This window comes from Medicago sativa, chromosome 3, assembly GCF_051527215.1.
Source record: "Medicago sativa cultivar Bolivia chromosome 3, Bolivia_mono, whole genome shotgun sequence".
In the NCBI taxonomy this organism is placed as follows: Eukaryota; Viridiplantae; Streptophyta; class Magnoliopsida; order Fabales; family Fabaceae; genus Medicago; species Medicago sativa.
The window spans coordinates 7,619,478-7,632,540 of NC_140751.1; the positions used below are offsets into that span (position 1 = coordinate 7,619,478).

General features: G+C 32.5%; 2 protein-coding genes across 6 annotated transcripts in view; both read left to right on the forward strand.

The window, feature by feature from the left end:
* Positions 1 to 618: 618 nt before the first annotated feature.
* Positions 619 to 11,369, forward strand: LOC146935364 (F-box/kelch-repeat protein At3g23880-like). 3 transcript variants are annotated; one of them, XM_085750529.1, is made up of 2 exons: positions 619 to 1,885; positions 5,257 to 5,673. In XM_085750529.1, the coding sequence occupies exon 1, from the start codon at positions 718 to 720 to the stop codon at positions 1,855 to 1,857; it is 1,140 nt and encodes a 379-aa protein (XP_085606655.1). In that variant the 5' UTR covers positions 619 to 717; the 3' UTR covers positions 1,858 to 1,885; positions 5,257 to 5,673. The 3 variants fall into 3 exon arrangements, with proteins under 3 accessions (XP_085606655.1, XP_085606657.1, XP_085606656.1); XM_085750531.1 differs by lacking the exon at positions 5,257 to 5,673 and adding an exon at positions 11,010 to 11,369 and having other exon boundaries at positions 665 to 1,885; XM_085750530.1 differs by having other exon boundaries at positions 665 to 1,885; positions 5,317 to 5,673.
* Positions 8,270 to 13,063, forward strand: part of LOC146935365 (F-box/kelch-repeat protein At3g23880-like) — a 28,132-nt gene continuing 23,338 nt past the window's right edge. Inside the window, exons 1-2 of one of the 3 annotated variants that reach the window (XM_085750532.1) lie at positions 8,270 to 9,606; positions 11,010 to 11,369. In XM_085750532.1, coding sequence (XP_085606658.1) covers positions 8,406 to 9,578 — 1,173 coding nt within the window. In that variant the 5' untranslated portion in view covers positions 8,270 to 8,405 and the 3' untranslated portion in view covers positions 9,579 to 9,606; positions 11,010 to 11,369. Of the gene's footprint in view, positions 10,124 to 11,009; positions 11,370 to 13,063 lie in introns of those variants that run through there. The other 2 variants (XR_015030208.1, XM_085750533.1) reach the window with 2 other exon arrangements.

A 13,063-nucleotide genomic window follows, 5' to 3' on the forward strand; every position in this document is an offset into this window, starting at 1 on the left:
GTAGTGAAAATTTGACATAAACCCTAAAAATCCTAAACAAACCCTAAAAAATTTATAAAATTCGAAAATAAATTATAAATTCAATCAATATAACTTCATTATAACAAGTATTCATAATATATGTCAATAACATTTCAGATCTACAACATAACTATATTAACAACAAATATTCAAACCCTAAAAAATTTATAAAATTCGAAAAAAAAATTAAAATTCGAAAAAAAATTATACATTTAAGCAATATAAGTTCATTATAACAGATATTCATAATATATGTTAATAGCATTTCAGATCTACAACCATAACTATATTAAAAACAAATATTCAAAATTTAATAATTAAACAACAACTAAAATTATAAACATATAAACACATATACTAACTAAAATGTATGACAATAGCATAAGTGATAACTTACTTGTGATTTAGTGGAAGAAATTTTGGATGATTTGGTAGAGTTTTTAGAGAGAGAGAGAGTGAAATTTTGAGAGAAAAAATGGTGATAGTGATGATGGAGGGACTGTCTGAAATATGGCCACTGGCGTGAATATATCACAAAACCCAGCGGTAGTTAACGACCGGCGTGTTTCCCAGCGGTTGTTAACTACTGCAGGGGTATTAAGGTCATTTCCATGTGTCAATTGGAAGTATTCTTTATCAGAAAAGCAACTCTCAACCCTACTTAGTTGTTGTTGTTGTTGTTGTTATTGTAGAGAAATGGCGATGGGTAACGATGAGGATGACCCAACCGCCACTCGGAGGCAACGATTGACTGGAACCCTAACATTCCCACCACCGCCGGAGCTTCCAACTCTTCCTTTCGATGTCTTGCCTGAGATTCTCTGTAGGCTTCCTGTGAAATTACTCGTGCAGCTTCGGTGCCTCTGTAAGTTTTTCAATTCTTTGATTTCTGATCCAGAATTCGCAAAAAAGCATCTTCAATTGTCAACAAAGCGCCACCACCTCATGGTAACCTCAAGAAACAACATGCTTGAGTTAGTTCATCATGATTCTCCATTCCCCTTGGTTTTTTCTACTTCTACCGTTGTTACACAGACCCAACTTTACCCTCCCACTAATCTCACAAATGGACATAAATTTATGCACGTAATGTGCTATTGTGATGGCATCTTTTGTTGCGCGGTGATTAATGTCGGTTCTTTTTTTCTGTGGAACCCTTCCATTAGAAAGTTTAAGTTATTGCCTCGTCTCCGTCTGGAAGGTTATCATTATTGCATAAGCTTTGGCTATGATCATTTCATTGATGATTATAAGGTCATTGCTGTTTCTGGCGAAAATGAAGTTTTTGTTTATACTTTGGGGACTGATTATTGGACAAGAATACAGGACATTCCATATTCGGACCTCATATGTGGACAAGGAGTATTTGTTAGTGGCACTGTTAATTGGTTGGCATTTGATCATTCACTTATTGTTTCTCTTGATTTAGAGAAGGAGTCATATCAACAACTTTTCCTACCTGATTTCGAGAATGAGAATGATAAGTTGACCTTGGGTGTGGTGAGGGATTGCTTGTGTGTTTTTGCAGGTATTGATAGGATTGTCAATGTTTGGATTATGAAGGAGTATGGAAATCGAGAGTCTTGGACTAAATTGTATAGTGTTCCTAACATGCAAGATCGGGGTTTAGACGCCAATGAAGATCTCGAACCCTATACTGTTTCATATATTTCTGAGGATGACCAACTGCTGGTGGGGTTTTTTAATTTTCGAAGTTTCATTGAGAAGTTGGTTGTTTATGATTCCAAGACTGATACTTTGAATATTCCAGAGTTTGAAAACAACTATGAACTGATATACTCAAATGTCTACATTGAGAGTTTGATATCACCTTAAGCTGGGATTCAACTGCAGCATATATATGGTTAGTTTTTGTTTGTGTTATTTATTTTACGCCTGCTCTGATTTTTCTTGACTTGTTGTATCATTGTTAATCTAATGGTTAATGGAATCTAAAGGGTTGAAAATGACTTTTATTATGTTTTTAAATAGTGTTTTAGCAATGAGATGGAAGGTATTTGTTAGGGATTTAAGGAAGTAGATGGTGGTAGTTACATGATTTTTGCTATTTGAGACATATTAGATGTTTTGTAGTAAAGCTGCCTTTGCTGCTCGCGGCATTCAAATTCAACGATGCCATTCATTTTTGTTCCTGCTTCTATTTAATTCCACTCTATTGTTCTTTTGTTGAGTTTGGGTTATTGCCTATCAGTAAATCATAAATTAGCTTTGTTCTGTTTTTGGCTTGATGAACAAAGCATAGACCAAAATTTGTGATGCAAATATAATTAGAATGTAAACTGACCATTGATGATATCCATTGCTTAAAATACAATGTTTCAGAAGTAGTGGTAAAAATCTAACTAAGTTGTTAATTTGTTTTACACAGTCATTTGAAACATATTATGCCTGAATCAGTTGGTTTTTCATTGACGAATATTTGTTTCATTTTATAGATACACAAGCAATAGAAAAGAGTTATGGCAAGCTAATCTTTTTAAAATTTTAAGTTATATATTTGAGATTGCAATTCTACAACTTTTTTTTTTGAACGAATTCTACAACTATTTACTATTATTATTGATTAATGGAGGCATTTTGATATACATCTGGAATATTTGTCGCACTTATTTGGTTGGTAGTGCCATAATGTTAACATTTGAGAAATGAGTTTAGTTGGAAAACTATTTTGTAATCCTGTTCTCATATTCATTCACTGGTTTTTGAACCATGCAATACTGTTACAGACTCGGAAAATTCATTTATTAAACTATGCTAACTAGTTCAGAACCAAAGAACCAATTTTAAATCGTTTCATCAACTGTCTCAGTTTGAAATCACAGTTTTGTTCTCAAATTTTAAACAATATCAGTTCATAAACAAAAGCATGGTGCATCAAACCTCAAATCAGTCTGAATTGGGTTGAACCTCAACATGTTGCACAGATGACATTAATTGTTTGTTCTTAGTTGTTGTTGTTGGTTCGAGACTCTAGCTAGAAGTTGTTTGAGTACCGTTTTCCTAAGAGTATGAATTTTGTTTTAGGAGTGTGTATATTGGAGTATTCGTGTGGACTGAACGGTGTCAAATAGAGTAGGAAATCGGTGCTGGTTTTTTCTGATTTAATGTTAAATTGCTTAATTCTACATTTGTTGTGGAACGAATTGATTGTGTGGTAGTTTCAGCTAGTTGTTGGTTGCATGTATAACCTTGTTTTCCGTTTATTTCTATAACCTACATGATTACATTTCTTGTTTTCTTTGCCTGTTTGCAAAGTATGTACCAAGAGATAGATGCATGTATAACTAAGATATCTATGACTAGTTTTTATTCTTCTATACCATGTGAGTTTTAAATAGTTTGTGAAGTACATGAAGAAATTGGAGAGTTAGCTGTGTCATGTGTATGTCTCACCACTTCTTTAAATAATATGACTACGACTGAAAATAATTCATCAGACCTTTATTATTGTAAAAAAGGTTATGTGTGAGGGATTATATTCTTGCAGTAATTGTAAGGTTGTTCTTGATGTCAGGTCCTTTTCCTCTTTTTGAAAGATCTTAAATCAATTAGCTATCTAGAGATTGGGAGAGAATATAGTCATATCTTGAAAACTTCAGTTTTCCCATGATAGTTTGGAATTAGCATAGGCATTCATTCTGTGCGTTTGTTATTGGCTTAATTGAGTTGATTACTTCACACACACACATTATGGAACGAGGCACACAAGATAGGAATAATAGATTCACTTTTCTTAGATTTTAGAGTCCTTTTTTATAATTGTTTTTACAAGGTTTTCTTTCAATATTAATTAACCTTCTATCAATGGTAGTTTCTAGTATTGCTAGATGATTTGACTCTTGCATTTGTTGGTTAACTTGACTTTGTTTCATATGATGCTAGTTTTTGGATCACTCTTAAAAACACATTGACTATCGAATTGGCTTACTCCTGTGCTCTCTAATATATAGTTATCACCTCTGCAATTCCCATTATATCATTGCTCTAAAACAAGTAGCAATTCAATTCTCCAAACCTTTGCAGTTGTAGAATTAGCACAAGTTTTTGTTGTTGTGAGAATCAGGTTCTTACACCACTCGCTCTTCGGATTATCTTACACTTCACATTTGTGTGAAGAATTCTTATATAACTTTCTGAAACGTATAGTGAGATTGTAATGCAATTCTATTTTTCATTTTCATTTCTCTGGTTTTGAGAATTAGAAGGAATGTTGCGTATGTTTGAGTATTTTTCAAGATGAGGAAAAGGTGAGAATTAGAAGGAATGCTAGTGTTTTCAATTAAGGTTTACCATTACCAGTCAGTTGATTTTGGTCGTACTTATTATTTGAAACTTTTTGGTTTATGTTGACATAATACTAGCCTTTTAATTGTGCATATGATTGATTTTTTTATTTTGTTGTTTTTACTGCTTAGTGATGTCAAGTTTTGTGATTGGATGGGTTGAAATATTAACATGATTTATGCCTTTCATTTAATTCCCTAGCTGCTATGTATTCACTGTCTGGTGCGGTGATAGAGAGATGTGGGAGAGGGCAGTAACTGAACGAATTCTAACAGGGTATAGACACAACGCAGTGATTCAGAGAAAAAATGGCTGCAATGTGTAGCGCGGCAATAGAGAGATCGAGTGCGAGACCGCACTTTCGACACAAAAGACCGATTCATTTTTTACGATCCTAGCTGCAATTTTGCGGTCTCAGATCTTGGTTACGGTTTTCTTACATAGTGATCTTGTGCTCTATTGTGGTGGATGATTAAGATCTTACAATTTAAATTGTGATTTGGATAAGGTTGATAGTGTTCACAAATTCAAATTGACAATGAGCATCTTATGGTTTTTATGTTTTATCGCTTACTTTTTGATAGTGTTTAATGGAGATAACTGATTATTCTTGAATGATTAATATGAAACGAAAGTTTTGTATATTTTAGACTTTTATTTGCAGCGTTTTAAAGTTGTTTTGCTGCTAAGCTATATGGTCATCTCATTGTTCTGTAAATGATATTATTGAATTCTTACATGCATGCAACAGTGTACAATTCCATAGAATTGGTGAAATGTCCTGGATATGATTGATATAGTGTCTGAGATTGTTATGAAGTTTATTTCCATATATGTGTTTGCTTTATAATGTCTCAATATTTTTATTTTAATTGCACCTGAAGCCTCAAAATAGACTTATAACATCATAGTTGAAATGTCTCTTTTCAGGTTGGTTGTGTTTGTTCCTTTCAATAGAAGGGTTACTCACTGGCTGGCTGAATTGCTTAGGTTCATTTTGTGGTCTGGAGCTTCGCTGAAGATGGCGGTGAAAGGGGGTAATAGTGTGTTGTGGAATTCCTGAATTCAGTTTAACTATTTCTTGTGGAGTCAGACTAGATAAGGTGAAAAAACTATAAGTTCAAAGTCTAAATTAATTGTTTGACTTGTATGTTTCACTGTGTTATTCTTGTTATACCAGAAAAAGTGTTGTACTCTCCTGTTTATATGGCAATGTTGTCTGTTTGATTCTGATCATTTCTACATGTTTCATTTTGAAACCTCATGACATTGTATCTTTGATAGCATTATTATGTATTTTCAACTCTTATCTATATGTTAATGGCTACATGAAATTTGTAGAAGAAATTGAGTTGTGGACTTGTGGTTGACAATGGTCCTTGAAAATTAAGTTCGGAGAAGGCTACGAATAAGAAAGGCATAAGGCTAGCGATCACGCCTTTAATTGGTTTATGCAACCTCTATGAGCCGTTAGTTTTTTTTGAAAAAAAAAGTAATATTTTTAACCGAAAAAATCATTTTTTTTTTTAATTTTTGTAGAGTTTGTTTCAGATTATTAAGGAATCCATTTTTAAAATAAAAAAAAAAAATAAAATTTTAGCCTCAAAATGAAAAGCTATTTCTAATAGCTTTTCTAAAATCTATTTTTTTAGAAACTAGGAACTCTGCAAGCTACCTATATTAAAAATGGTAACCAGACGATTAACACCAAGAGACCCAGTAAAAGGGACATACTGAGTGACAAGAATAGCTAAAAGATGAAATTCATAGTTTTATTTATTTACAAAATAGATAATAAAAATGTATAAAAATGTGTGTGGTGCACTTGCGTACAATAATATCTCATTCCTACCTCTTAAAAGTGACGATCAACATTTTTTTTGAGAGAAAAAAATGTCGGATGAATATTTGTTTTATTTTTAGTTTTTTTAACGATAAAAATTATTTATAATAAATACTAGGTTTAATAGCAGTTTTCGCCCTCTAACTTTCACAAAGTTGTGATTTTGGCCCCCTAAGAAAAAAAAAACTACAAAACTGCCTCCTAAGTTTTGCAACTGTAGCAGTTTTGACCCCCCAAGGCCAAAAAAAAAAACATGCGGCACCTCACTTAGAGTGCCACGTCAGCGTAGACCGAGTCAAAATTGGCCTTGGGGGCAAAACTGCCACAAGTGCAAAACTTATGGGCGGTTTTTTATTTTTTATTCCTTAGGGGCCAAAATCGCAACTTTAGGAAAGTTAGGGAGCTAACCTAAATAACTATCACTAATAATCATATGTGGCAAGACACCTCAATATTTTTTTAATAAAAAATGAAAAAAATGACTACTTGTACTTGCTTTAATAGATTTTTTTTTTTTTGAGAGGATACTTGCTTTAATAGATTAAAAATTTGAACAGGACAAAGAAATAGGAGAAAGTACTCGGGTGTTTCAAATAAATAAGATAAATGATTTGAATGAGACAAAAAAAAAGATAAAGGACTTAAATGTTACAAATAATGACCTCTGGAATAATTTTACCTAAAATTTATGATAAATAGTGAAATAAGTTTGGTTAAATAAAATTAATAATAAAAAGTTTTGTTAAATAACAAATGTTAATTGAATTTATAAATACATTTATAGTTTTGAAAATGAAAGTAATTTGAAATAAATTTAAACATTTAAAAAGAAATACATTAAGCAGTAAAAAAAAATATATGATTTATAAAAAAATATTAAACAAATATGTCCTTTCATGTTATTTTATATTTATCAGTCATTATAAGTACTTATTTTACCACACACTTTTAATTTAATAAACTAACTTTTAAGCAATAAACTATAAGTCATCAACTATCTATGAACTAACTTTTTTTTTTTACAGAACCATCTATGAACTAACTTATAGCTTATTTTTACCAAACACACCTTTAAATGAATTGAACGTTTGTTCATTATACATATCAAATGAGAGGACTCTTATTATGAGAGGGTGAGAGGGTTAAATCTCAACCTTTAGATCTAATCAAACGGTTATGATTATATGGCTTTTCTGTGCATCTCTTTCCACTTTCTCTCCCTCTCTCGTATCCCATTGATTATATGGCTTTTCTGTGCATCTCTTTCCACTTTCTCTCCCTCTCTCGTATCCCATTGGTGTTTCTATCTTTCTGCTTCGTCCAAAATTCTTTGATATTTCATCCCTTTTCCATATGAATCTGAATTGGTTTTCCCCAAATTAAAGGGTTATTGAGCCTTTTAATGCTAGTTATAGTAAACCAATAGAGAATTTCTTCCTTCCTCTGATTTTCCCTCAATCCAGTTTTATTTCCTTAAACATGAAAAAAGAATTATGGCAACGATTCCATAGAAGATTTAGAGGCAATTAATTCGTCATAGAATCCAACTACTCTTCTTGTACGAATCTTCCCGTTTACCTTTTATTCTGCAATTGTTTCATTTTATCCCAAATTAATTCATCATTAAAGGAATTATGGCGAGAATCAAAAGCTTGCTGAGTTTCATAGTTAAAAGATAATTTGAATAAAACAAATTATCATGTCATGAGTTTCATAAATTAATGGAAAAGTCATGACAACGAAAAATCATGTGCACTTTCTAAACTCATACACTTTTCCATCTGCACCGTACACATAAATCCAACGGTCAATATTTAATCCTCTCACCCTCTTACAATAAGAACTCCACTCATTTGAAACATCCCATATATATATATATATATATATATATATATATATATATATATATAAAAGCTACTCCATCCATCTCAGATTAACCGAACCATTTACTCATTTCACACATATTAAGAAAAAATGTACAAATGAAGGAGATATATGTAAGGACTTTAAAAGCATTTAATATAATGTAAGGACTACTTTTCAAAGAGGCGCAAAATCTAAGGACTAAAAACATATTTAACCTAACATTTTTTTATCATTCTCGGTCTAAATTTTTTAACATATATGTGTCCAATGTTGCTATACTCTCTTATCAAGTTATAGTTCTCTTCTCTTAAAAAAAAAAGTTATAGTTCTCTTCTCTCGCGATTTTCACTTCTGTAGTTTTAATAAAGAAATGGCGCAGGGAAACGACAACCGAAAGGACGTCGTTTCTTCTCAGTTTCTCACGGAGGAAACAACCAACACTCGAAGACAGCGATTGGCCGCCGGAACCCTAACATACCCACCTCCGGAGCTTCCAACTCTTCCTTTTGATCTCCTCCCTGAGATTCTGTGTAGGCTTCCTGTGAAATTACTCATACAGCTTCGATGTCTTTGTAAGTTTTTCAATTCTCTTATTTCTGATCCTAAATTTGCAAGGAAACATCTTCAATTCTCAACAAAGCGCCAGCATCTCATGGTAACCTCTAGGAATAACTTCGATGACTACTTCGATGAGTACGTTCAGTATGATTCCCCAATCCCCTCGGTTTTTTCTACTTCTACCGTTGTTACACAGACACAACTACACATTCCAAATGGACATGACTACTTGAACGTGTTGTGCTCTTGCGATGGCATGTTTTGTGGTAAGCTCAAACGTGGTGGTTCTTATTTTGTATGGAACCCTTCCATTAGAAAGTTTAAGTTATTGCCTCCTTTGGAAAGTGACAAATTCTGGACATCAATAAGCTTTGGATATGATCATTTCATTCATAATTATAAGGTCATTGTTGATTCTAACAAAAATGAAGTTTTTGTTTATACTTTGGGAACTGATTATTGGACAACAATAAACAACATCCCATATGATTACTCAATCGATGGATTGGGATTTTGTGTGAGTGGTGCTGTTAATTGGTATGCAAAGGATAAATCAGATAATTCTTTGTACTTCATTCTTTCTCTTGATTTAAAGAATGAGTCATATCAACAGCTTTACCCACCTGACTTTGAGAATGAGTCATGTTCCTTGTTAGGTGTGTTGAGAGATTGCTTGTGTGTCTTTGCAACTAGTGATATCTTTTTTAATGTTTGGATTATGAAGGAGTACCGAAAGAAAGAGTCTTGGACTAAATTGTACACTATTCCTAACCTGCAAGATCGGGGTTTACATGCTTTTACTACTTTATATATTTCTGAGGATGACCAACTATTGGTGGAGTGTTGTGAGCTTGATGATGACACTGGCCATATCAAGTTGGTTGTTTATGATTCCAAAACCGGCACTTTGAATAGTCCTGAGTTTCAAAACAATGATGAACATACAGACGCAAAAGTCTACATTGAGAGTCTCATATCACCTTAAGCGTGGATTCAACTGCAACATGTATATGGTTAGTTTTTGTTTATGTTATTTATATGGTATGCCTGCTCTGATTCTTGATGACTTGTTAAATCATTGTTAATCAATGGTTGATGAAATCTATATGTTGAACATTGCTTCTTATTTTCAATAGTTTCAATACTTTGCTGATGTAAAAAATGTTATTTGACGAGGATTATACTTTGCTGCACAGTGGAATTTATTCATGAACATGATCTAATTCTTGCAGTGCTTCTATGTTATGATGTATGGTTACATTTATCAAATGACTAATGAGGATTCTTTACCAATTAGCCTTTTCTTTCCTTGATGGTGATGATAGTTGTGCAATTATAGAGCTGTTCATGTACCTAGGTCCTTTCTTTCCTCTTTTTGAACGATATAAAATCAACTGTTATCTAGAGATTGAGAGAGAACAGACTCATATCTTGAAAACTTTAGTTTTCCAATGACAGGTTGGGATATCATGATCATTCTCAGTGTTTGTTATTAACTTAATTGGCTTAATTGCTCTACACACTTCTCTGGTATGATAGCGTTGATTACTGCAAATTACTTCTCAGTGTTTGTTAATAATTAAAGTATACACGACTCATAGTACCGCTGAGTTGCATCTCTACTTAGGACAATATGAGTTTGGTTGAGTTTAATTATGGAACAAGACAACAAAGATAGGAGTAGAAGATTCATTTTCTTAGATTTTAGAATCCTTTTTGTCTTATTGTTTAAGAGGGTTTTTTTCAGTGTTAATTAACCTTCTAGAAATGCTAGTTTCTAGTATTGCTAGATGGTTTGACTCTCTTGCATCTGTGTCAATTTAAACTTGTTTCATATCATGCTACTTTTTGACTCATAGGTTTCTATATCATGCTCTTAAACATGTAGCAATTCATTTATCTAGACTTTGCAAATTTAAAAGAGTAGTGCTAGCAACACTCTTTTCAACACTCTCTCAAACACTCATTTTCTCATTGGTTTAAACCAAGGTGGGTCTCACACATTGGAAATGGGTTCCACTTAAAGTGGTGGGACATACACTAATTTCACCCAATAAGAGAGTGAGTGTTAGAGAGAGTGTTTAAAAGAGAGTGTTCTTAGCATTCCTCAATTTAAAATCACCACACATTTTTTTTAGCATCAGTTTCTTGCACCACTAGTGAGATTGAAATGCAATTCTATGCCTCGTTTTTATTTCTTTGGTTTTATATTCTTATACACACACAGCTTATTGTACAATTCATAACATTGGTAAAATGGCCTAAATATATTGATATAGTGTCTGAGTCTCTGAGATTGTAGCGAAGTTCCTTTCAATATGTGTTTTGCCTTATAATGTCTCAATATTTTAATTTTAATTGCACCTTAAGCCTCAAAATACACTTTATAATGTATTAGTTGAAATGTCTCTTTCAGGTTGGCTGTGTTTGTTTGTTTCAATAGAATGGTTATTCACAACCAGAATTGCTCGGGTTCTTTTTGTGGTGTGGAGCTTTGGTGAAGATGGGGTGAAAGGGGTAATAGTTCTAGGGTAATTTAACTTCTTAAGTTCTGTTTGATTATTTCTTCTGGAGTCAAACTAGATGAGGTGAAACTGTAAAACCTATATGTTTTGAATAGGTAGGATAAACTTGTCTTTGACTTTATTATTGTCTGTTGTTTTCTTAATAGAATGTGGATAGGCTGTGTGATTGTGAAGCATAGTGAAATGGTGAAATGGATAATTGAGGGATTTTTTAATTGCAAATGCATTTGGATGTATTTTCCTTGCAAAAACATATTTAGTACCCGTTTGTTTAAGATTTTTGAAAATCATTTTACATGTTTTAGTTATGTTTGTGTGTAAGTTTATATTTAAAATCATTTTTCTGCAGAAAATGAAAATCTATTTTGATTAGGTTTTGAAGATAATGGAAAAGTTATTATTGTTGATTTGATTTGTTCTAGTTGTTACTATTGATATTGCTATTGATCTTATTGTCTAATTCTAAATATTGAGATAAGTTTATGGTGCATGAGGAGTGATTGTTATCCTCTTTATGACAATAATTTGAGCTAGAGGAGAGGTAACCTCGGTTTTATAGACTCTTAGAACAATTCAGGGTCACAAAGTACAAAAATTTGTGGCACCAATTGGACTTAATGGTATAGTTTATTTTCATATTTTCCTTTAAAATGTACTTTTGAGGGGGCAAAGTCTTTGAAAACTTGAATTGTGACTGATATCTTGCCTCATATTCATTCACTCACAGACATTTGTCCCTGCCTCACATACAAAAACTCCTCGATCTCATGCCTCATCACTTGTCCACATTGTTCTTTAAATAGTTCCCCAATTAAGATTCTTCCTTCAACTTCCAACAAACTACACGTACTCATTCACTTCCATCAGTACCCTGGATCTCCAACTATATATGATGCATTCCTATCTTTACGGCATGACACTGTTGCAAAAATCTTCTCAATCTCTTGCAACCATTGAAGTAAGGACACCTCTTAGACTATGTGTGTACAATGTGTATTAGTGTCTGCCACTCGTAAGTTCGACAGTTTAGACAATTGTTCAAAAAAACTTTTTTTTTCCTTTGTTTGAACATACTTTGCCCTTGGATACTTGTTAAACACATCTATGAGCGTTAACAATGTGCATATGTGTCGATGTATTGATAGTCTATGAGAAGTTACAGACATTTAAATTGATCACATAATCTTTTCGATATTTGATGGATGCATTAACGTGAAAGACTATCCTAACTCGATTTAGACTTTTTCTTTCTACTAAAAGAAATTGTGCAATTTAGATGCACGTATATATTTGAACTCTTAATTTAGATCTTTTATAAATAATGTTCATTATTTATATGATCTAATTATAATACATTAATATGTGTCATAGTGTCATGTGTTTTTGACATTAGCAGCAATCTCAACTTATTGGTGTCTATGTCTTAGCTGGTGCAAGGCACAAGAGACCAGCCGAGTCAACTCACTAAAGAGTAGACCAACGTTCTTGGTCATTTTTCTATCTTTCATGCTTATTCTTAATAACCCTATTAGCACAAAAATGGCCTTTCTTTTTTTTTTTTTTTTATCTTTCATGCTTTTTGTTGTCAAGTTACTCATTTTCCTCCCAAATTAATTCATTAGAAACAGATATCATAATAACCCAATTCTTTTCTCTTCGTGATGGAAGCACATTGGTTGATGAAACATTTGCTTCATTTAATATCATGCAAGTATTTAAAAAATCAAAAAATTTGTTTCCAAAGTTAACAAATAGGTTGTGCAAAGAGTATTTTTATTTACTATGGATTATGAAAGCATGAAGCTTTTCATTAATATCATGCGAGTACTAAAGAAATTAGTCTCCTTTTTCCACCCTATTGATTTCTTATGTGCCATATGCAATTGATATTATAGAATTCGAATGACATAAACATCCTGTAAAAATCTCCAAAACACGTTGAAAC